General features: G+C 36.5%; 1 protein-coding gene across 1 annotated transcript in view; it reads left to right on the top strand.

Moving 5' to 3' along the window:
• Positions 1-17,641, top strand: part of Agmo (alkylglycerol monooxygenase) — a 261,705-nt gene extending 244,064 nt beyond the window's left edge. Inside the window, exon 13 of the mRNA XM_038337485.1 lies at positions 16,956-17,641. Within this exon, the coding sequence (XP_038193413.1) occupies positions 16,956-17,036 (81 nt within the window). The 3' untranslated portion in view covers positions 17,037-17,641. The remainder of the gene's footprint in view (positions 1-16,955) is intronic.
• The last annotated feature ends 8,012 nt before the right edge of the window (positions 17,642-25,653 follow it).

The following is a 25,653-nucleotide window of genomic DNA, read 5'->3' as shown; positions in this document are numbered from 1 at the left end:
TATCCAGAAGCCAAATAGGACCCAAATGATTCTTCTGCATTTTTCATTGGCATGGTACCAAGGAAGCATACAGATTGTGAGGAAAGATGTTTATATGGTTTGCATCCCTCTTCTAATTTAGGAGTGTCAACAACATCCTAGTTATCATTACAATGCTGTTTCTGTTTATTTTGCTTGAGATGAGGTCTTTTTATGTAGCCCAGGGTGACCTCTAACTTATGACCCTCTCGGTGAGGCTTTCTTAGTGTGTGGTTTGGCATGTCTCAAATTTGTTTTGTTCTAGTTGCTCACTCATATTGAATATTTTTATGATTTTCACTCTCTATTATAATGCCATCGCATACTACAGCATTATTATGGTATATATCTCTTGATACCCAAATTAAACTTACTGAGGATATAGATACTGGAACTATATCTGATGATATTATTAGTGTATATTGATCACAACCCATAGCCATTTGTAGCCTTGTGCTTTTTAAAACTTATTTGTAATTAAAAGTAATTTTTAATTTGACCTAATTTTCTATGGAAATAATTTGAAAATACAATCAAAATCAGAAATCCCCAACTGATATTTATTGGTATTGTTCCCTAAAATATGTAGTAGATGGCTAGTGTATTAAATATTTTAATTGGAGATGGCATTAATATGATATATTTCATCCCTTTCGATAGCTCAATAAGTTATACAAAGGCCATTGTAAGAGAAGATGTTAAGTAAATGCAGTAACAGAAATAAGATTCTAAAATCCCGAAAATGTAGATAAGCAGAGATCAAATGCGTAAAGGAACTGTGAGGGTAAGATGTTTCCTGACGTGGAAAACACTGAGGAACACATAGGCAGACAGCGTTCCTAAAGACAATGAGTGAGGGCAGCAGAACTGTGTGTTCCGAGCATTGTACACCAGGAAAGATCTGTTTTGTAGTCAAAAAACAGCCAAAATGCTATCTGGTTTCTTTCTAAGGACAGTAGTGGATTATCAAGACACCATGGGAACAGCTTCTTGTGGATACACCCCACACAGATCCTTCTTATCTACATCGTAAAAGTCTCCAAGTGCAATACTCTCTGTCACCACAGGCCATGGTACTCCAGTTCTGACTACTGGCATGATCGCCTCACCAGACTGTGTCCTGGAAGGGTTTTCTTGCTGTTAACTGTCTCTGTTCTACACTGTATATAATCCAATGCTATCAAGCCATGATGAAAACTGATCCATGGCTCACCCTGGTGCTTGTGATTCTTGAGATAAAGCTCTAAATCTCTTAGTTTCCTTTCCAAATCATTTCCCTCTCTGTCTCTTTCTCCTTCTCTGCCCCTCTCTGGGTTATTGTCACCACATTCAAAACTCTCTCTCTCTCTCTCCCTCCCTCCCTCCCTCTCTCTCTCTCTCTCCCTCCCTCCCTCCCTCCCTCTCCTTCCCTCCCTCCCTCCCTCCCTCCCTCCCTCCCACCCCCCCCTCTCTCTCTCTCTCTCTCCCCCTTTGTATTAGCTGCTCCACACATCAGCTCCTGTGATATGTGGAACAACGGAATTCAATATGAGTTGTTCCACATATCACATTATGCAATCGTGCAATCACTCATTCATAAGTTCTTAATTGTGCAATGACTGTTTTCCAAGCATGCATTTGTTCCCACACTTCTCACAATCCTTTAGACTGTTGGGTCTCCCCTATTATACCAGCACACTGCACTGCAATTGTTCCACAGTCTGTGTCCCTAATTCTTATTTAAATCACATATCAGTGGAAATGCCCTGATTGATAGCTCTGGTTTCATAAGCAGTAAATGAGTATATGTTTTAGTTAACACCTCTGTACTAACATATGTAGATAACCCATAAAAGTGCTTTCTGTAAATTTTATCCATAAACTAAATGAAGCTATGATATCTTGCTCCTGGATGATTTCCTTCCTCCTCGATTCATCTCGTCTACTTTCAGCCTTTCAATGACAATTTCCCTCATGATCATCCAGTGACAATATTTCAGGTTTCAAGCTATGAAGTTTTTTTCTTTAAGAAAGTCTATGCCACTGCATATTTGCATATGTATAAATGTATGTATATATGCACACATACATATATACATACACACATTTATATCCATATATTTTGTAGTAGGATACTTGTTTTCCTGGTTGCTCAGACCCAAAATAACCACATAGAAACTATATTATTTGCAATACTCTTTGACCAATAGCTTAAGCTTATTAATGGCTAATGCATATCCTAAACTAACCCATCTCCATTAATCTGTGTATTATTATGTGGCTGTGGGTTACCAGCATGGCATGTCTGTCTCTGGCGGCTCCATGGCTTCTCTTGACTCCGCCTTCTTTCTCCCAGCATTCAGTTTATCTTTCCCTGCCTAACTCTAATCTATCCTATCACAGGCCAAGGAAGATTCTTTATTCATTAACCTATCATATTCACAGCATACACAGGGGAATCCCACATCACATATTCATATAAAAAAACCTCATAAACGTCTCTTGATTGGCTTGAAAAAAATAGAGTTCCTGAGAATCTCTTTTTATTAGATAGTTAACCTAATTTTCTTATATTGTAATTGCTGTTTGGTTCGATATCATTTTAACATCCTTTCTTTATAATTTTTAGTGTTAGACATTAGCAGTACTTTCTTTTTATTCTGTCTTCTTACTATGTTTTAGAAAGTGCATTCGATATGGCTGTATATGTGTGTGAGTAAGTGTATATGTGTGTCCTTTACTTTTGTTTTCTTATTTAGGACATCATGATTTCAATTTTTGAATGTTTATTCTTATAATTTTTGTGTTTATGCATTTATTAATGTTTTAATCTAAATCCTTCATCTCCAATATTATTCTCATATGTAATTCTTCCTAGTTTTTTAATTTTATGTATATATGTTTGTGTGCATATATTTGTGTTTATGAGTCTACTGCATGCACGTGCGAAAATAATATACAGGTACATCCATCTGTGTACATACATGGAAGCAAGAAGAGGCATCAGATGGTGTACTTCATCGCTCTTTTCTCCCTTTGAAGCAAGGTTTCATCCTGAACCCAAGGCTCACTCACACTCACCTAGGTGGGAAGGCTGCTAGACTCAGGAACCCTCCTGTCTCCACTCCCAGCCAATTTGCTGTTCCAGGCATATGTGGTGTAGAGGCTTGTCATGTGGATGCTTGTATTAGATCTCAAAATTTTTATGATTGTACAGCAAGTGCAGTTAATCTCTACACTGTCTTCATTCCCAATCCTGCCTGACTTCTTAACATTTTATGAATTATTATAAATTTGTTTGATTGATTTTATTTATCACTAACTTGACTGACCAACTTCTTTATTCATATCATGCAGTTTTGTGCCTTTTAATACCTACTTATCTAGTTTGTTTGTTTTATACCTACTGAAATTACTTCCACCGTAATTTTATTCTTTCTGAAATATAGCCCCTTTCTTTTTCTTTTCCACAATGTGATTACTGAACTGATTTTATGACTGTCAGGCAATGTTCTCAGTTAACCCTCAATTTTTAATCTGCAGGTTAGATGATTTTGTGCTTTGTGCTGACATTTAAAGTTTAAAGATATTTGTTAACATTTGAAGATAGTTCATCATTATTTGATCAACAATCAATATATGGTTTTATGTTTTCTAGCATAATATGTCTTTTGTTTCTGGCTTCCATTATAATTTAGCTCCTTGCCTTAACTCTTCTGCAGTTTTATTGAGACATCTAACTTGTTATCTTTGTTTGTAATCATCCTTGAATTCCCTGGAGCTAGATTGAAGCTTGCCTTTCTTGTCTCTGAAGTTCTGAGATGGTAGGGCTCCCAGGCTCTTCTCCTCACTCTTCCATTCATCCTTCTTTATTGACTTTTGGTGGACATATTGTATTTCTCACGTTGTCTTCCATATCTCTATTCTTCCTTAACTCTTGTTGAGGATTTTAAATCTTCCATCTCAAGTATTTTGGTTGTATCAGTTTTTAATTTCAATAAGTATATTTTGCTTTAAAGTATTTTTTATTTGCTTTTCACGTAGATATAGATGTTATTTTCATGGTTCCTCTATTTTTCTCCTTATTTCTATTATTGCTTAATTGTCTTTAAAACTTTTATAATTTGGGACTGGAGAAATGATTTCTCATCTAAGAGCTTGTATTGCTGTTTAAAAGGACAAATGTTTCCTAGCATCCATCCAAGATGGCTTTAGTGGTTCTAGCATATGAATACCTGCACACAGACAATTACATGTACACGTAATTGAAAATAAATACAAAGATCATGAAGAGCATTTGAAAATCTTACCTTACATCTTCAGAATCCCCGTTACTTTTTAAAATTTACAATGAGAATATCCTTTATGATGTCCTCTCTGTCTTTCTTTCTGTCTGTCTCTCTGAATATGTGTCCCTCTGTGTCTGTGTCCATGTCTGTGTGTATATGTGTGTGCACACACACATACCCACTTTCATGACCATGATCCAGGCATTGGATGTTTTATTGTGGGCCCAGCCTTGGTTGATCCTGGGTTTTTCATTTGCCGATGAAGGCATTTCTGTGTAACTTACCTTTCATCCTTTTGGGTCTCTATCAACCTCATGGAAGAATTCAGTTTATATTAACTTTGTCATGTTGAATATACTAGGAGAAAAGTTCTCAGTTTTCATAGAATTTCACTATCAATAGCTCAGAGCCAATTAAACATTTCTTTAGTCCTTCTGTGGGCCAGTGGTGATTTTCCTAGGACCCTTTTGATTGATGAACCACTTGCAGGCCGATGTCCAGCTGTCCTGCTCTCACAGTTGCAAAGCTGCATGTAACTCAGTTGCAACATCAAAACTCCATTCCTTCTCTTCCGTGAACTGCACACAGAGCCTGGCATTTACTTGTTCTTTGGGGGTTAGCTACACACTAGGCTTCCCAGAGGGGTTCGTGGTCCACATTATAGGAGGAAAGTACCTTACATCCCTCCTCTAGACCACTTTACAGTAAGTCTTACTCTGTTTGCTGTAGAAGGAGTGGCGGGGCTGTGTCCCGCCACCGGGCTAGCTTTACACCCGAAATAATAGCTTTACACACGTAAACTGTATTCATTTAAACACTGCTTGGCCTATTAGTTTCAGCCTCTTATTGGCTAACTTCTCACATCTTGCTTTAACCCATATTTAGTAATCTGTGTAGCACCACGAGGTGGTGGCTTACTAGGAGAGATTTTTAACCTGTGTCCAACTCAGAGAAGAGAGGCATAGCGACTGCCTGAGGCATCTGCCTGACTCCTCTTTCTTTCTCCCACAATTTTGTTCTGTCTACTCCGCCTACCTAATTTTCTGTCCTATTAAAGGGCCAAGGCAGTTTCTTTATTAACCAATGAAAGTAACACATAGACAAATGACACTCCTCCATCAGTTTGCTAAGGGGAACTATGTGTTTCACAACGTTAAAACATTGTTAAAGGCACGACAACTACATAAACATGCATACACAATGATTTCTCTGTCTTTTTACCAGCAGGGTCTCAGTGTGTCCCTTTTCTTTAGCCGTCCTCAAATGTATAATCTCACCTCTCTTTTCTAAGTGGGCCCCTCAGGCTTGTCACTTTGTTGCGTACATATCTAGGAATAGAACGCTTAGTCCGCTGACTAATGTTTTCATCTACTAGTTCATCCTTTCAGGTCTGACTTGAAATACGAACCCTGTAATGCCTTATATTTTATATCAGAAAATAAAATTAAACTGATTTATCTATCACATTATTCAACCCACTATGCAATATGGCCCAACACAATTTTTATATATAATATTATGGCATCTACATTTTGCAGTGATACTTGAATATTAGGTTTAGGTTTTCAAAATCCCCAATCATTTTTTTATGGTTCAGTCAAATCTTTCCTGCTGTCCCTCAAACTTGCCGATTTTTTTCTTGCTTTAGGCCTACAGGTATATGAAATTTTTGTTGACATTGTGATATTAAGACAGGAGATACCAACTACAGAGCCTGCACTCCAGAACTATGGATTCAAACTACTAAAGTAAAAAATAAATATTTTAAAAATTGCACACAGAGTACCTTCATGCTTTTGTTGGGCTTAATTCGCAACTCTCTTTGGCTACATATAAGCTGTGGTTTGGACATACCTGATGAGGCTTTTTACATGATTGTTTAATTTCTTGTAAGATGTTTCTCCTTCTGCACCCAGCTAACAATCAACAATTTCTCAAATTCTTAAATTTTACTAATATTAAATATTAGTGTCCAGTCAAAGATCTAGCTGTTCTTGAGCATAAACATGTATGTTAATTGTTATGAAGTGAACACCAAGGCCTCTTAACATTTATTATTCATCAATATTATGTGTCTATTTTACCAAAAGAGGAAGAAAAGTATTCTGCAGAATCCTGGCATTGAGAAAGTATTGTTTCCTAGCGCCCATTTGGAAATTCCCCCAGGAAGCCAGGCAACCCCTTCCTGGGCCTTAACTGAGATGGATTTAAACCCAAGCCATGAATTCTTTCTGATTGCTGTTTGGCCTGAAGGTTTGCTGGAAGCTGCAACGTCCTAGTTCGACTGTTTTCCAGCTTTTAAATGCACTGGAGTACGACAGTATTATGTGTTGACCCTGATTTATGTTGAAAACCCAGGAATATTTTTTCCAGAAGAAGTGCTGCGTGTATGTGAGAGCCGTTGCGGCCTGGCTTCTCGGGGAGCTGACTGGCTCACGAGTGCATGCTGCTTCTTCATTCAGATCCTTGACTCGCAAGGAAGAATCTGTGAATAGCCAGTGGTATTCAGTGAAAAAAATACCATAAAACAGAGAGGGCTTGTTTAGGACATAACACCATGATGTAATATGTCAATGCTCAATTATGCATTTGTATGCACCTTAAAAAAAAGTCTCAAGAGAAAAACTGATTGTCATAATACCGTGTTTCAATTAAGCCCACATCCTCGGCATTCCGAGTTCCAAATTCCTAAAACCCTCAAGTTAATGCTTTCCATGTTGTGGGGTTAATTTACATAAAGATCTGGCGCTCCTGCTGCATGGCTTCAATGTCTGGTAGCTTTGATATTCTCCGTAGTGCTACACACAAGTATTATAAACTTCTTTTCCCAAGGAGCAGCAATGATTATCAGCAGGCGTTGGTCTCACAGAGTGACCACTAACCACACTGTATTCCAACATTGCCCAGGCCTCCTTCTTCCTGAACTTCATCTTGCAATCCCCATGAAACACATCTGTTCCAACTGTATGTGTTTTGAAAATTAAATGTACTAATATCATGCCGACTGACCTGGCCACCAAAGCCATGTGGGAGAATTCCGGTCGGCAACCCAAGCTGTGCTGAGACTTCAGGTCATTTGGGAGCTTGTAACTTCCTTGGCTGAAGCAAACTAAAAAATAAAGAAAAGGAACAAGGGGAAGGAAAAACAAGAAAGATAAAGATTTGTGAATGTGGGTTCATTTTTTCAGTCTTGAGCGTAGATTATTCCTTGATTCCATCATGCTAAAATTTCATCAATATTCATCTATGTGAAATCATCTGGGGTCAAACAGTCTTCTTGTTCCAGAATTCTGTGAAGTTTCTCTAGGGTTTTTGATTCTTAACAAGAAGAACTGGCGAAGTAAGAATTCTGTGGTGGACTGATTCATTGCTGAGGATCAAAACTGGTAAAGAAAAAGGGTTCAACTATAATTGGCCAAATATAATATAGCAAGAAGTCTTGATATATCACACTTATTGGGATCTATAAACTAAATTTATATTGAATGTATTTGCTTGAAGGTTTGGCATGAATCTTTGGCTTCCATTTAGTCTTACAGTATATTTTCTGTCAAAGATGTACCTTGAAATAGCAACAGACATAAAAGTCAAGGGCAGTTCAAACAACATTCTTAAATAAGTTTGTGTGTGCATGTGTCTAAGAAGTCAATATAAATTTTTGTCTATGCAGATTAGGGGAGTGATATTGCTGTGCAGTTGAGGTAATCTCACAATCTGAAATATTATATTATCAGATTTCTATTCTAATAATTTGTCATTATAATATGTTTGCTTCTCTCATGATTGCCTCAATTTTGCTTACTGCTTTTTATTACAATTGTCAATGAATATTTCAAGAAACACTTTTACTGTTGAATTACCCAATCACTATAGGTTGTCTGATGTAGATAGTCCATTATGTTACTCATGATCCTCTCAGAAAATACCTGGTGTGTTATCTTGACCCTGAAATTAATACACACCCATACATATTGTCATTTTTGGATTCCACACCTTTCCTTCACCTCATGAAGTTGAAGAAAATATTCTTTAGCTATATATTTGCCCTCATAACTAAATTGTTATTACTGATATCATCACTAGAACAGAGGAGATTTGTGCCTTAGTGCAGACTAATGCCTTGTTAACAGCTTCAAAGCTAGAATATGCACTTTGGATGTCTGAAGTGCCCGTGCTGGTGTGGGAGGTCCTTCTGCATATGTGTTGTTTTTATTGGTTAATGAATAAAGAAGCTGTTTTTGGCCAATGGCTTAGCAGAATATAGCCAGGCTGGAAAGATATAGAGAGAGAGTAGGCACAGTCAGTGAGAAGCCATGAGCCCCGCCAGAGAACGACGCCTGATGGAACTTTACCCAGTAAGCCACAGTCACATGGTGATACACAGATTAATAATAATGGGTTAATTTAGGATATAAGAGTAAAACAGAAATATGCTTAAGATATTGGTCAAACAGTATTACAAATAATACAGTTTGTGTGAGTATTTCGTGGTCTGGGCAGCCGGGAATGAACAAGCAGCCTCTGCCTACACTGTGCTATCAAGACCAATATTGTCAAAGCTATTGAAAACAGCTGGGTGCCTGTTGGCCTGCCTCTTATTTACCGGAACTGTTGCCAGAACAGGTAGCCCAAACAGAAAGTAAAGGCTAGTTCAGGCGTCTGGGGTGTCTCTCAGGAAAAGGAAGTTTTCATTATTAGCGGCCAGCCGCAGTTCTGTATACCCCTGGGTGCAGTCCTGGCATAACTGGCCTAGTAAGATGCACTTTATGACTGTGGACATTCACAGAAAACCATTTGGGCAGTCCTGTCGCTAGTAGAACACTAAGAACTCCCTCAAGCTGTGAGCCATATGTGACTCGCTATTAGTTGGCTCTCTATTTGTCTACTCTGGAGACTTCCGTTTACTGAGTCTCTAGTCATCCCTATGACGCAAGCAAAAACAATGTGTAAAATTTTTTTAAAGAACTCTCTTAAGATAGATTGTCAGATTTTTAACACTAGCTACCACTCTTATTTCTGTAAACATATCATGTTCTCCTGAAAAAAAAATTGAACATATCTTATGAGAATTTTTGTTTTTATTTCCTAAGTAGTAAACAAATACAAAGAAATTTTTGGTGACACACAAAATGTCCCGATAAGCACACTGTGTGTCATTCTGCATCTGTAAACACATGCCTTTGCAGATGTGAATATTTTTGGCCATATCAGATGCTCTAGGCTCTGATAGTGCCCCTGGATGCACTGAAAATCATCTGCTGTAGAAAGTTCTAGGAGATAAGCCTGGCGAGAGGATCGCTCACCACTCATTAATCACAGAAATGGAATGTTGGCAAAAGATTGTGATTTTCCTTTATAAATTTTATACGAAGCAGCTCTGTTTGAGAGTACAAATGTCATCATGTCACCGTTTGGAAACAACTGAGAAAGATAAGGCACTTTCAGTCTTAGATTAGTTGTCACGCATGGCATTAGAGATAACTCTTTAAGGACACCGAAGGACTAGGATCCAGCAACCTTTTGCTCAGAGGTTTTTAGTTTCATACTGGATACAAGGAAAGGCATTTCATGCCAATGGAAGTCAAAGAGGATTTATCTCTAATTGTGAGCAAAGCATTTGTGGAGACAGAGAGGAACACAAAAGAAATTTGAGCGACTATCAGACATAAGGGATGGGATCGGGAGCTCCTTTGCATTTATGAGGGCTTCGGCTTGATACCCATCACTATAAAAATCTTTAATAAAAGTAACAAATGGGAATTTTAGTATTGAACTTTTGAATTGACTAAACTGTCAAAAAAAGAGTTCAGTTATAGTTCGGTCACTTTCAGCTCCTAATACCAGGGTATTTAGTAGGCTCCCCAGCAGTAACTTTAAATGCACATGAAAGGTTCAGCCCAAAGGAAAACTAGGTAATGTCCATTGAGCACCTTCCTTCCTGCTACTCTGCTTTTATTACAACCTCTTTAAAGGCTAAAACAAGTTGACCCTGCTTAGGAATTTGTCACTGTTTTGTTTCCTTCTCACGTGGATTTTAAAAAAGAATGTGTTGCTCCAGGACAAGCGCTAGGCGAGTCCTCGTATAGAGAACCCCACAGAAGACCATCTCTCTCCCACAGTCCCCAGCCCACAGAAGATCATCTCTCTACCATGTTCCCCAGCCCACAGAAGACAATCTCTCTCCACAGTCCCCAGCCCAGTGACTGCGTGCTCTTCACTTTCTCCTTCAACTTCAAAACCAAAGAATAAACATCTAACCGGAAAAAGAAAAGAGAAGCAAACATGCAGAAGGAAGCTTGGGTAGTAAGAACATACCGATGATTTAGAAATGTATGGAGAAAACCTGTTTGTATTGGAGTCGCACCATTGCTATAAGGAAGGAAAGAATTCAACCATTAATCAAAAGCAATTCTAAAAATTGTATGAGCAGATTGCTGTACTCTGAATACAACATTTGGTAATGTTGGTATTCCTAAAACTGTTGTGTATCAAAAAAAGACAATTAATTTATACTTTTAACTCAATGAAGAAAACTCCTCAGATGTTTTTGAGAAATGTAGCATGTATTTTCATTTAATGCTAATTATGGTTTATACAATTCCAACCAGATGGGTCTGCATGCACGGTAGCTAATTCAGGCCAACTGTCTTCAAACATATTCTCTGAAACGTAGGTCGGTTTCACAGACCTCTGAGTGATCCCTAATCTTACCAAGAATATTTGTAGTTCTCCAGTGTTTGTGTGAGAACTCAAATGTGGTCTGGGTGGACATCAGTTTACAAATAGTGTGGGTAAAGATGCACATATTCTCAGAGGGTCTAGACATTGAGAAGTGAATAAATTGTTGTACATGATAAGAGATTTTCAGGTAGAGACTGAAGAATTTGTTGATATGGGTGCCATGACATTTGTGTCAGTCCATTTTTAACTTTCTGTTTTCTTTGCCCAAACTCAGTATGAAATAGCAAAATATCTGAGTTTTACACTTAAAAAAAAGTTGATCTCTGATGCTTTAAAACATCATACCACATGTATAATTTACTTAATTTGAACATGGATGTTTAGTGTATTTTCTTACTTAAAACTAATATAAGTAGATACAATAGGACTGAGATAAATTCTTTCCAGACAGTTCTTGTTTACACATATGCATAAACTCATTGCATTTTCAAAGCAAAGAACTTATTGATTTTAATACATAGTACAAAAGGTTCATTTTTTAAAGTTATTAGTAGTAAATCATCCTAAGATGTCACATATAGTTATGATTATCTTTTGAAAGTATTATTTGGAAACACACACACATAGACACTCACACAGTCCTGAAGGCTTGTCAGCAATGCTGCAGATTCTGGAAACAGTCGCTCTATCTTTTCTTTACCTTCTGCATGAGTCAATATTTTGGCTTTCTTTAAGAAAACACTACTGACCAAGACAAAACCTCTTACTTCCTTTGGAATAGACGATTGTGAAACAGGTTCTTGATAAAGTTCAAGAAGAGAATATCTACCGCTTCATAATCACTTTCTGATGTTTTCATTTTTACAGACCTCATCGTCTACTCCTGTTCGCTCTTTCTTTCATTCCTTCTTTGTCTCTTTGTTTCTTTCTTTCTTTGTTTCTTTCTTATTTTTATTTTATTTATTTTCTATTTTATTTTATTTTATTTTATTTTATGGTTTTTTGAGACAGAGTTTCTCTGTAGCTTTTGAGCCTGTCCCGGTACTAGCTCTTGTAGACCAGGCTGGCCTCGAAATCACAGAGATTCGCCTGCCTCTGCCTCCCAACTGCAGATATTAAAGGCGTGCACCACCACCGCCCAGCTCACTCCTGTTCTTCCTGTGTGTGTCTTTGTCCTGTGCATTAACAGGAAATAGTGAGGTTTTGCAGCAATTCAAGTTCAATGGTGTTTTTGAGTCCTTACCTCTACAGCTTTCAAAAGCCATTTCTAAAAAACTGAATGCATGATGCTTGGTGCATTATTTTCCTCAAGATAATTTCAAATAATTTTGATACTTTTCATGGTTCTGTTAAAGCAGATCTTTCTTATAATTGTTGGAATTCCTTACAATAGCCAGTTACCTGCTCTTTTTCAACTTTCATTGACATTGGAGAAATAATCTTTTTAACTTTGTGGATACTTTTTATTTTATATGTATGAGTGTTTTGCCTACATGCAAATATGTACCCACTTGTGTTCTCGGTGCCTGTGAAAGTCAGAAGAGGGAACTGATGCCTTTAAAATCAGAGTTAATAGTTGCTGTGAGTCGCCATATGGATGCTGAAAACTAAACCCAAGGTCATCTGTGTGACAGCCATTGCTCTTAACTGCTGAGCTATCTCTTCAACCTAGAGAGCAATATTTATTTTTCTTTTTGTATAGTTTTACTTCTTTATGTTTTAAATTTATACGTATTACTACGTGGATGGGAAAGAAAGAAATTTTATCTGAAAATACCACCTTCTGTTTAGGGCTAATGTATGAGGGGGTCAGAACTAAAAATAAGTATATGGGCTTATTATAAATCATAGGAAATTATTATAGAAATCTACATTTTTCTGTAAACCTATACAATTGCATAAAATTTTTTATTAAATAAAATAAAAATAAAATAAAATTCACAAATTGGCATTTTATATTACCATAATTAAGATTCTTTCCTTGGTCAGGTTGAATAAATGATCCTCCCTATGAAAAAATAACAAATTTGATATGCTCAACATATTATTAGTGCTTTTAGGACTCCATAAAACATTGTGCTGCTTTTATAAGCAGGCAGAAAATTAAATGAGATATAGTACAATACGTGTTTTGATTTCAATATCACTGAAAATAAACCGAGACTCAAAAGCCAACCAAACCATAAAGTCTAGTATCCCATGGACATTTTTTCTCTCGTGAATAAGTCAAGTAATTTAAAGCATGTGTTTCACCTGCAAATTGATATCCAAGTTAAATCTCATGAAAAGTCTTTTTAACACTTCCACGAGAGCTGTGGTGCTGCTCACTAGCTGTAATTGCCTAGGTCCACTGTTCAACAAGATGTCCGCTTCTTTTGGTCATCACATTTGTTTGAATGTAGTCATGTACTCAAACCAGAGGAGATGAATATGCACAGAGCTATTTAAGACGTCAACACACGTGGCTTCTGATTTGGGGATTTGCAGCTGTAGGGCATGTCATTTGCACGAAATTACCCCTGCTTGTATGCTTTCCCTCCCAGTAAGTGAGAATTCTAGTTTGCTCATATCTGTGCCATTTTCCACAAGGACTCTGAAATAGACTTAACTGGGTGGGAGCAATAGTTCCCACTGGGGTCTAATAGGGATTAGGTACTCAGATTAGCCACCTGCCACATGAAGAGCTTTCTAGAATGAGGTGGAAGAAACAGAGAGAGCATCTGTACGGGCCAAAGTTCAGGCATTATAATTGAAGTCCCTGGGAAGTCAGGGAAATAGCCTGAAGACAAGGACCACTAATGATGTGTTAGCACAGGGAGGGCTTGACACAGAGAATGAACTTCCTCTGTTTCATATTTTGCATCCAGCTGTTAAAATCATGGGACTTGGCCAGACCTATGATAAAATGAGGGTGCACTGGGCTTGTATAGATCTGAAAACATATCTAAAGATTACAGAAACATAAAAATAAATGCACAGAAAAGCTACAATATTCCTTTAACTGTCACTCTGCTTAAGCAAGAATACAGCTTCCTCTATTTCATTTGATTGAGAAATATGTTAATGACCTATTGTCAAATGGAAAACATCCAATTTCAATAACTATGGAAAGACAAAATAGCTTAATGAAAAATCAAACAAAATTGAAAAAGATAAGTTTTGACAGAATTTATATCAATAAACACTTATATGAATTTTTGCCAAATAATTTCCATATTAAATTATACATATAACATAATTAAATTTATTATATGTCATATATGGCAATATAATATATACATATGTTCATAATATAAAAGCTAATCTGTTTTCTATACTTTAATATTTCTAACAGAGAAGTGTCAACCAGATTTTCAGAAGGATATAGTCATTTACATCATTTCTGTGATCCTTTGTGAATATATATTTCATTATGTTTAAAAACTCTAATTTCATCCTTAAAACACTGACTGTGAAACATCTTAAAAGCCTAACTGTTATTGGCTTTAAAAACTTCAAATCCAGACTGTTACTCTAAAATAAGATTCAATTATCTCTGGATGTGATGTTCATCTCTTTCAGCTGCCGTTCAGAGTTGTATGCCCAATGGAACTTCCTGGGGGCCACTGCAAATGCAAAACTCAGTTCCAGCTATGGATACTCTTGAGACTGATTAGTAATAATATATTAATACATCTTGAGTTCCTACTTCTTTATCCACAAAGTATATATCATCCTCCAAGTCATAGAGGATTCAGGTAACATGTCTAGTAGGAACACGAAGAGTTTACCTGGCCCAAGGATCTCTCTATGGCACATGAGGAAGATCTGACTGAGACACCAGAGAGCTGCTGCCTGTATGTCTCTTTAGAGGGTTAGGTAGTCTATAGCTATCCAAACAGACAAACTGAGCAAAGTGACCCCTGCTCCTCTGAAGGGCACTGACTGCATTTGAGGTGGATAGGAAAGAGGAGATACTCAAACTTTGGTAGGAAGGAAGTACATGTAAATCAAAAGCTTCAAAGATGGAAAGGCCCACATGGTGTATTAAGAACAAAGACATACACTGTGATTTTTTTATAGTGCCTCCTGTTTTACTGAGGAATTTTTAGTATTACTGAGCTTACATAAAAATATTCTTATTATTACTGAAAAGTTAGATGTGTATATTTAGTCTAAACGAAACTGTTCATACTTGGGGACTAAGAAAATAACTGAATTACGACACATGAAATTTTACTTTGTGTTTTTGAGGTTTCATGGAAATCACTCGCCACAGTCTTCTCCATGTAGAAATCCTTGTGATATTAGACATCAGACATTCAAACATAATAAAATGCTGTATTACTACATACATTTCAGATTCTAATCCCATATACTTATTATTTGATGAAGATAGATTATAGACATCATCTTTGACCCTCTTGGGAAGCTGTATTCTCAGCTACCCTTTCCACATTAACTCATCTTCAGAGACAAAAGGAACTCCATCCTCAAGTATAGTGTTATTCACAAGTTCTCCTCCAGTGCTGGTGTTGTTTTGCCGGGGAGCACCATGAGAAATCTCATGAGGTCATTTCTCTTGAGTTACAGTCAAAAGAAACAAATTGAAAGCCAGCCATTAAATACATTGTGTTTGACTTTTGAGGCAACTCCAATATGTTAATATTATTCTTGCCTTCTGCTTCAATATAAGTACCAATTTTTATTTTCATTTTTTTTTCTTTTGTGGGTTTGATAGGCTGAACAGAATGCATAGAGTGAGGGGAACAAACCTACATGACTAGCCAACATTCACGCTAATGACCATCTAGTAACAGCCAGGAGTTTTAAATGAAGTTGAATGATGCATAACATCTAAGCACCAACATTTAGCAAAATTTGTTTTGTTTAATTTTTATTTTTATGATCCTGGGTTTTTTAAAAAAAGGTATTTAGAGTAATTTAATGACTGGTTTCAGTTGATGACCTCAGTACCTCATGCCAGCATGTTCTGATAATACGAGTTATTGTTTAAGAATTTTTCCATTGTAGATTCTAATGCATCCTTCAGAAATAGTAAATTTCTTCCTGGGAGAAGTAAGTGGTAGTATTGTAGTTTGGAGAGGAAGTAAGCACAGTTCATACATACATATGGAGAGACATGATAAAGAGAGGAGACCCACATAGTTATTACAGTAAGTCTGGCTTATTACAGACTTACTACAGTTTAGTATGGCCATTTCACCTTCATAGAAGACTCGCCATTAGTCTAGAACTTTCCTAGAGTAGAGATCAGGAATGCAGCCCTGTGGCTTAACAAGAGCACAAGGGAAGCATTAACCGAGAAGAAACCTGAAAGCTCAAAGCCCACAACCTGTGCAGAGACAGATGCATTATTCTTGATGGAAATGGCTGTGTGCTTCTTACTTCTAAATTCATGACAAATCAAGATATCATATGTGTGTGTGTGTGTGTGTGTGTGTGTATATATATATATACACACAATTTTAAGGAAAATTTTGTAGCTATATTTTTATACACCACGAGAGATCAAAAGATGTAGTAGGCAAGTTAGCCACAGTTGTGTGGATTTTATTCCTACTGGATGAAATGCATAGTTGGGTACATTGTATCACCTCAGGGGAAAAGGCTTTCTAAACAGAGCTTTCACCTCCCCTATTCCTAAGTCTCATTTAGCATAGAACACACAGCCTTTGGTTGACATACACTTAGAAGGAGCTTGTTCTCCTCTGTTCAGTACCCAGTTTATTTGGCCTCTCTATCTTTAAATAACCCAAATCAGTACGTGAAAGAGCAACAAAGAAGAGGAAAAACAACCTTCTTGTTCTCATTCTTTATTCTTTCACAGCATGCCTTATGTTAAGTTGACTAGATCCTATCATTAAGAAACTCACTAAAATTTGCTTTAAAAATCTCACTGCGTGAAATTGTTGTTGTTTGTTGTTGTTTATTCCAGAAAAATAATTTAACTCGGTGGAATGAACGTTTTGTTGTTTTTCCCTTCAGATTTTCTTTTCGGTTTGCATTGCTTTCTGGGGCGTCAGAAGCATGAGACAACTCACTGCAGGATCTCAGAAGCAGCCCTAGCCCACAGGGCCCTCCATCCTTCAGGTTGTCCATGGCATGTCACTGCGACATAAAGACTGTGCTCTTGCATACTGCATACAGGAACTACTTAGTTAATGGAAATGAAAGTATGTATTTACCCATGCTTTCATGCTTGTTTTAATCTTGAAATTAAAGTGATTTATACTATTTGCGCTTACTAAAAGTCAAATTATTTTATATACATTGAGGCTGTATTCACTTTTCTGTAGCAATGACCATGGAAAGGAAATGTTGAACTTTAAACACTTAAAACATTGAAAATTACCTTTGTCTTTCTCGGTTTGAGAACTGCTTCTTTAACGTTTGCTGAAACTATAATTAAATACATCTCTATAGTCTTTAAAATGTGTTGGAGGCTGCATGAGCTGACATTTGCCTTTGCAAACAATTCATTTGTATTGCCACATTACTTAAAAATACATCAATGTGATTAAAATGTTAGAATTGGAAAGAATTTGTTTGTTTAACATACATCCTTCTAAAATGTTGAGCCAACTTGTTTCAACAGCTTGAGGAGTACATTATATTTCATGCTATTTCAAATTGACAGAAAAATGTTAATAAAATTGTCTGAACAGAAGTGATATAAGCAGTGTGTGTGTTCCTTATTGAAATATGAAATCTGTTATGTGTTTCATTTGGAAAGAACTGACGGAGATAAGAACTGAGTTCAGAAAGGATTGAAAAAAGTCTTTAAAAAATAAAAAAAAAACTGTTCCCTTCATCCAATATTTATCCAACAATTTTAACAGTGCAGATCAAAAGTGCTCACCTACATTCATAACTTTCGTTACTCTCTACTTGCATGCATCACTGAATTAAGAAGACTAACTAGAGTGTTCAGCCCCACTTTTAAGTATGTTACTTAAGATGTGAATAAAAAAGAAACCACTGGGAGCTGTGAGAGAATCCGGCTGCAGGAGTCTGTGTGCACTAATGAGGCAGAGCTGAAGCACATTTACTTTTCAAGCTGGAACAGCAGAAGAAAATTAACTTTGCATGATGAAAATATTAATAATTATATCTCAAGCGTCAGAAGTGGGTTTGGCTTTGCTTCATTCAGTTTTTATACTTCTTAATTAAACCCAGGATTTGAGCAAATTCTGAGGTCAATAACAAGTATTAAATCCTACTTTGGTGCCTCATTAACAAGCACTGCTGGACTTCCCAGGTATAGACCCACCTTGCAGGAGAGAGCCCTCTGCTGGTTTGAAACTGTTAATGTATTATTAAAATTCTTGAGACCTATATTATATATTCCCCAAAATTTCTATGCTATAAGTTGCATCATTCATTAACTGAAAGAAAAGAGAATTTTTATGGATTCTCAAATATTTATTTAGCATACCAGAATAGTTCTATGATGGGGCATATTTGACTACATATGAATATTCAGGGTAGTTTAAACATGAAAATAATTGAAGTGCACTTCAGGTTTCTTTGAATAAACTCAAATGTATTTTTTCTCTTTACTACCTTAAATTTTTTCACTATGACTTAGTTATTTTTCTTTTAGAAATACAGGTGTTTTCAAGTTACAAATTTCCAAGCCTTTCAATATGGATGTGGTTCTCAGATAGGGAATATGCCGAGGGCCTCTGTGCATGAGGTGGGGCATTTTTTCACCTTCAACCTTGCAAATTTTCCAGCCCTATTTTCTCTGGAGAGCGCTAATGCATGGTGACAGATCATGCCACTCTTAGAAATATCATAAATTGATCATGAACGATTCCATGTAATTTATGCTGGCTCTTGACTGGAAGAACTTTAATTGTCCCTACTCTTCTCCCTCCAGAGAATAGCTCTAAAAATAAGGCTCATCAATTCCCCATTTTTGATGGAGAGGTGTGCAGTGTCTTTGCAATGAAGACAGGGACACTCAGTCCTGCTTATCTACCAGAATGACCAAAATTTGTTTATAGGGCATCACTCTATCAGCAATATTTAAAGGAATCTCTAAATTATTGCAGAAACAGGTATTGCAAAACCATTTTGCAGAACTCTGAGGGGGCTAAATCACCTACTCAAGGCCACCATTGGACACTTCTGGTGGTCATTTTTTTAATTCTCTGAATTCTAGCATTGAAGACTGTGACTTTTCCATTTCCTGCTGTAAGGTATCCAAATCAAAATTCAAGGATTATAGAATCATAAATTCATATACAGAGTATTTCCTTATCTTCAATTCGATCCTTCTATTTACACAAAAAAGACAAGATTTTAATGAGAATTTTTCTGTAGTGGTGATTTAGAAGGTGCATGAGTCCTGGGCTTTTAAACTTGTAAGATTGGTATCCTAATGAGGTTTCTATGCTTAAATAAACACCATAATCAAAAGTATTTTGGGGAGAAAAGGGGTTGTTTCAGCTTACACTTCCAGGTAATAGTTCATTATTGAGGAGAAGCAAGATTAAAGCTGAAGCAAATCAAAAAATAATTCTGCTCACTGGCTTACTCCCAATGGCTTATTTGACCCGCTTTCTTATACAACACAACATAGTTTGCCAAGTAGTAACAGTGCCCACAGTGGGCTGGGCATTACTATGACAATCATCAATCAAGAAAATGACACAGACTCGCCTATAGACATCTGATAGAGACATTTTCTTCATTGAGGTTCTTCTACCCAGGAGAGCCTGTTTTATATCATATGGGCACAAAAATATAACCTGGACAATTGGCAATGTACTAGTTTTATTGGTCTTCTTGTCATCATCAAAAAGAGTTCATCCCTGTTCTTAGTTTGTCTTTTTCACTATAATTTCCATTCATTTTTCTGGAATTAGTCAAGTTATAATCATATTTGTTAAACTTCAACCTAATCTTCAGAGGGTCATGCTATTTGGGATATATGACTTTGTAATTGCATTCAGAGGTTCAATTAGCCACTAAACTGAATGAGCCCTCCTTATAATCGGCATTTCTACCTTATGTTATTGTTTGTTAGATTTTTCAAAATCTCGCTCTACTATACGATGCCATTTAGCTGTGCAGTGAGGAATTTAGAATAGAAACACTGAGAGGCATTCTGTAATATCAGTATGCATTTGGGTGAAAGGTGATGCAGTCTCCTTGTGGGAATGGCAGCAGCCAGAATCCAAGCTCCTTTTCTTCATCTTATTCCGCCTTTTCTCAAAACCTTCATGTAAGATGAAAAACATTTTGAGAACCTTGGCTTCCAGAATCTTAAAGTAATTTTTATATCATGGCTCTCTGTAACTCTACAGAAGCAAAGCTTCATCTAAGTTTGCCTCCAAGGAGAGAAACGGATAACATTTTATCCATGATCAGAATACATTTTTTCCAAATCTCATTCTGTCCTTCCTTGTTTTCAACAGCATAGCAACTTAGATTTTCTTCTAACAAAATACAAAATTAGAAACAAATACTCTCAAAATGAAATGGTTTCCCATTGTTGTAGCAAGTAAATACTTTCTAATCAGATTTAAGCCTTGCTCTATCAGACGAAACTCATGCCTGATACTTCTCAGAACTCCAGGAGTCTGAGACAAGATAACCCCTTAGCCTAGGAGAAAACCAAATATCACTCTTCTGCTAAAGGAAGCTAAAAGTAAAATGGCTTCTATCAACATTCTGGTACACCCATATCAGTGCCTTGTTCAGCCATCATTAGACATGCTTCCTTCTGCAGCACATGGAAACTAGCATGGAGACCTATGCCTGGACAATGTCAGAGTGAGAGGTTGGGGGAACTCAGGTCTGAATGAGTGGTCTTCACCCAAACTCTCCTGCCATGGTCCAGAACATTCTGCTAACGAGGAGGGAGAAAGATTGTAAGAACCAGAAGTGATGGATGATTCCAAGGAAGCAGTGTCTCAGATACAACAGGAATGACATACAGTGGACCTCATGCTGTGGCAGCATGCATGAACAGGCCTAAATAAGATGGGATCCCAGTGCTGAGAAGGGGAAGCAGACATATTTTTCATCCCTAAGGAAGAAGCTATCTCTAATGTGCATCTGTCTGCAATGAAAAGAGTATGTGTGTGTGTATGCGTGTGTTCTGTAATGGAATCTCCCTGAATGCTTCAATCATGGTCAGCAGTAGATGGCTAATACAAAATGAACTCAATGGTATTTTTATAGACTTTTTCTCTCATATTGCTTTGTTTGGGCATGTTTTTATTATCTTACTTTTAGTTTTCTTATATATACTTATATATACTTTCTGATTTTGTGTTTTAATGTTTGTGTGTATGTGCCTATTTCAAGTTATTCTGATGTGTTTAGACTTTTTGTTCATTTGTTTCCTAAAGAAAGAGTTAAGAAGGCATAGGGTGGATCAGTGGGGAGGTGAGAAGGCTCTCAAGGAGTGGGAGAGTGAAACCAAGATAAGGATACATTATATGAAAAGTAATTTCAATAAGAATGTAAGCAAATAAAATAATAGAAATAAAATTAAAATCTCTTAAAATAAATAAATAAATAAATAAATAAATAAATAAATAAATAAATAAATAAAAATAACGTGGTTCTCCCTTATGAGTTGGGTGTTTTGAAATTCCATTGCCCTCTTGACATTTAGCCCACCCTTCCCAACTACTGCTGGCGGCCGGTACCCATGGTTATAAACATAATCAGTGGATATATTTTGGCATTTTACTATCAGTGAGTACAAAGTTAGAAGCAGCATATATTTATATTATTTATAGCTGAACAAAAGAAACTGTTTTCATTTTTACACAAGAATTATCTCTGTTCTCCCTTTTCTTTTTGTATCACCAGCACTGGGGATCAAATTCTGGGACTCTCTCATGCTAGGCAAAGGCTCTATCACTAAATTATATCACTATCCCTTCTGTAGATCTTTTTAGAAGTATTAACACATGATGGGAACATTCATTTGAATAAAAAATCACCCTACAATTAGGCTTCAGAACAATGTATTTCTAAGCTATCAAGCTTCACCATCAAGTACTGAACATTTATATAAGGAGTCTAGAATGCAGTGAGGGACAGATCTTGTCTTCTTACAATGTGCAAGATACTAGATTCGATTCACAGTAAAGCAGGAAGGAAGAAAAAGTTCTCTAAGCCATAGTGTTGCTGTATAAGACAGTAACCCTAGTACAACTAAGATCGTGACTAAGATCAATAGATGACAGTAATTAAACAAGCTTCGGTGTTTAAGAATACCAGACATAAACGTCCTCCTTGAATACCTTCACAGATGTGTAGATGTCACACACATTTTAAAATATTTTACATGCACTTTTTAATAAATTTATCCAGAAAGATTAACAACAGGGGAACTTTTTGGAAGATGAAGAGTGACAAGCTATGGCATAGAAAAGGACATATGGTCAAGAAATGTGGCCACAGTACCTGCTTCTGTCTTTTAACTGTCATTGATAGAACGCTAGAACATGCTACTTTAGGTTTTGTAAACACTATTTAATAGTTTCAGTTCCTGGCATATTCTCCTGTATTAATGTGAGAAATTCCATGATATGCTTTCCCTTTAACACATTCATAACTACAAAAGAGTTTCTTACATAAGGGTCTCTGTTCATTCTGCTCATTCAATCCAGACAAAGTGCATCTTGCACTTACAATTTAGACTTAGAACCCAGCATGAGGTTTAACTCATAGGAAAACAGTCATGTCATGACAATCAATGTATGAGCATGGCTAATTCTTCTTAAGTTGGAATTATTAAGGTACCCTTCAACAATGGTACCTGGCATCCTAATGGCACTTTCCAAAGGTACTAAATAGTCTATTAGATGAAAAAGTCAACAGGCTGCCAATTTGCATTGATCACTGTCTCAAAAGTGAAAATGTATATGTAGTAAATTAAATACTAAAATTCTCTATGAAAAGTTATTCAAATATTTATCTTTCATGAATGTTTATCAATCTATGTGATGCATGGGATAAGAAGGGGTTAGTAATATCAATGATTACAGGAAATAGAAAGAAATGTATGAGCCAAGAAGCATCAAGTGTGTTTCAAAAGTCTATGTTTTCTTCAAGATGATCATGTATACAAATTATTTAGCACAAGCAACTTCAGAGTGCATGTATGCACACAGAAATAGAATTTTTTTCAGGTTAAAAATCTCTTCTAGGTTTGCTTCATTTATATAGCCATTACAGCCTCCTAATGCACAAAGAGAAAGTGAAGCAATAGTTATTAAAATTCTGGCTCCAAAAACCAAAGGCTGTCAGATCAATTTGAGGACCCCAGGCTGGTCTCACACAATGCAGCAAAACAACATTCATTTAATCCCTGAACCAGAGCCATTTGTGAGATTTCATCACATCAGATATGAAACATCAGTCCTTACTGTGTCAACAGAGATGACCAAACATTTTGTTGGTGATGAGATGAATATAAATTCTGATGAATAACAGAATGTTGGAAAATGGTATTCTCTCTAAATCAAGAAACTAGAGACATATACACTGTCAGATGTGTGGTTATTAGTATTCAGAGAGCTATATTCATAACCTAAAACTATCTAGAGAGATACGTGTTAAAATGATACTAAACAAAGATAGACAAGAGTATTTCCTGTCAGACATCAGATTTAGTAGTTGTGAGGCTTTCAAGACTATTTCAGGTTGGAGATTATGAAAATGCCTTGCACATGCTCAACAGGTGCTTGGTTACCGAACAATTCACAGCAAAAGAATAATCACAGAGATGAACCTCTATTGCCCATCAGTACTGGGATGTTTATTTAGAGTTTGCTATACTATGTTGGATCTTGTTCAAGACCAACTGGAAACTCTTCCACAAACATGAGTGAATATTGACTAAATTTCTTAGGTCTCAAAGATGCTACTGATTTTTACACATAGAAAGCAAAACTCATCAATAAGATAAATGGATATTCATCCCTATAGACATAGGAAAACACTGAACATATTTGAAAAATATGGTAAGATTTACGTCTTAAATTCAACTGGACAGTATCTTACTTTGTGAGGAATCTATATACATACGCACTGATAAAGACATCAGAGAATCAACATCTTTTACAATAATATTAAATAATGTAGAATATCTTTGGTGCAACTCTAATCAAGAAAGTGAAAGACCTGTATGACAAAAACTTTGTCTTTGAAGAGAGAAATTGTAGCAGATAAAAGATGGAAAAATCTCCCAATCTCAAAGATTGGTGTGATTAACATAGTGAAAATGGTAATCTTACAAAACACAATTTATAAACTCGATGCAATCCCCATTAAAAGCCAACATAAACCTTTAGATACTATTTTAAATGGGTAAATGTGCATTAGACACTGTAAAGGGACTAGCATCTTAAAGACAAAAGAATTTTGGCAACTGGGTTTATTGAAGCTCTAGCAGGATGTTAGAGGCAAATTACTTGAAATATTTGTCAAATATGTTTGAATTTGTCCCAAATGGAAGCAAGCATAAAATCTCTGACTATCTGTACTACTCTTTATCTACCTTTCAATAATTAAAACTAGGACAGAAACTTCTATCCATTAACTATATATTTTCCAGACAGGGTCAGTATAGTCATATTTTAAATATTCCAAATGAAAATTTTCTTAACGTTGTTTTGAACGTATAATTATATATTTTATGTTTTGAAAACATATTGAGCAGCGGTTTTGAGCTAAGTGTTGTATAAATCTAATAATCAATGGATTTAGCTAAATAAATGCACCTTTCTGTTTGGTCAGCCGTCTAGATGAGCACCCATCTACAGCAGTTCTCCATACACTTCAACACTCACAGGTCCTTCTATAGTGAAGATCTGGAGATAAATCTAGGAATTTAGATTTTTATAAATCTGAAGATACTAATTTGATAAATATAAGAAACATTTTACAACCTTTACTAGCTGATAATACATTGATCTAGACCTTGTAAAGAGCATCAGTGTGTAAAAGCTTCTTCTGCTAGCCTGAAGACTTGTGTTTGAAAACACATTCCACAGTGGTAAATGAAAACTTAGTCATCAAAGTTGACCTCTGACCTTCACACACACACACACACACACACACAAACACACAACACACAGACACTCACAAGCGCACACACACACTCTCACACACAGAGAGACACATATGCACACACATACACATGCACACACATACAAGTGCACACACATACACATGCACACACTCACACACATAGAGACACTCACATATGCATGCAAACATGCATACACACATACACACACACGCATGCACACATACACTCTCACAGACATAAATGCAAACAACACATACAGGTCCTCATACGTGCACACACATGCACACATGTATACATATGCACTCACACAGGCATAAACACACAGGCACAAACACACACACACACTACAAACACAATGTTCTTGAGCATTGATCAACTTTATGTTCTCCACTCTATTTGCCTAAAGCTTGGTTTTGTGGCTCTTGATAGGACAAGTGACAGAATATAACACTGTGTGGAACTGGATGCTGAGGACAGACAATGGCATCTCACTGGGCTGGCTGCCCTCCGTTTGGAGGCTAAGGTTTATCTGCATTGATGCACAGATTGCTTCCAAGACCACGTCTCAGACTTAAGAAAACAATACCTTCTGGTACCATAGGAACTAAAGGTACAATA

This window comes from Arvicola amphibius, chromosome 7 (assembly GCF_903992535.2).
Source record: "Arvicola amphibius chromosome 7, mArvAmp1.2, whole genome shotgun sequence".
Lineage (NCBI taxonomy): Eukaryota > Metazoa > Chordata > Mammalia > Rodentia > Cricetidae > Arvicola > Arvicola amphibius.
This window is presented reverse-complemented; position numbering and strand designations above follow the sequence as displayed.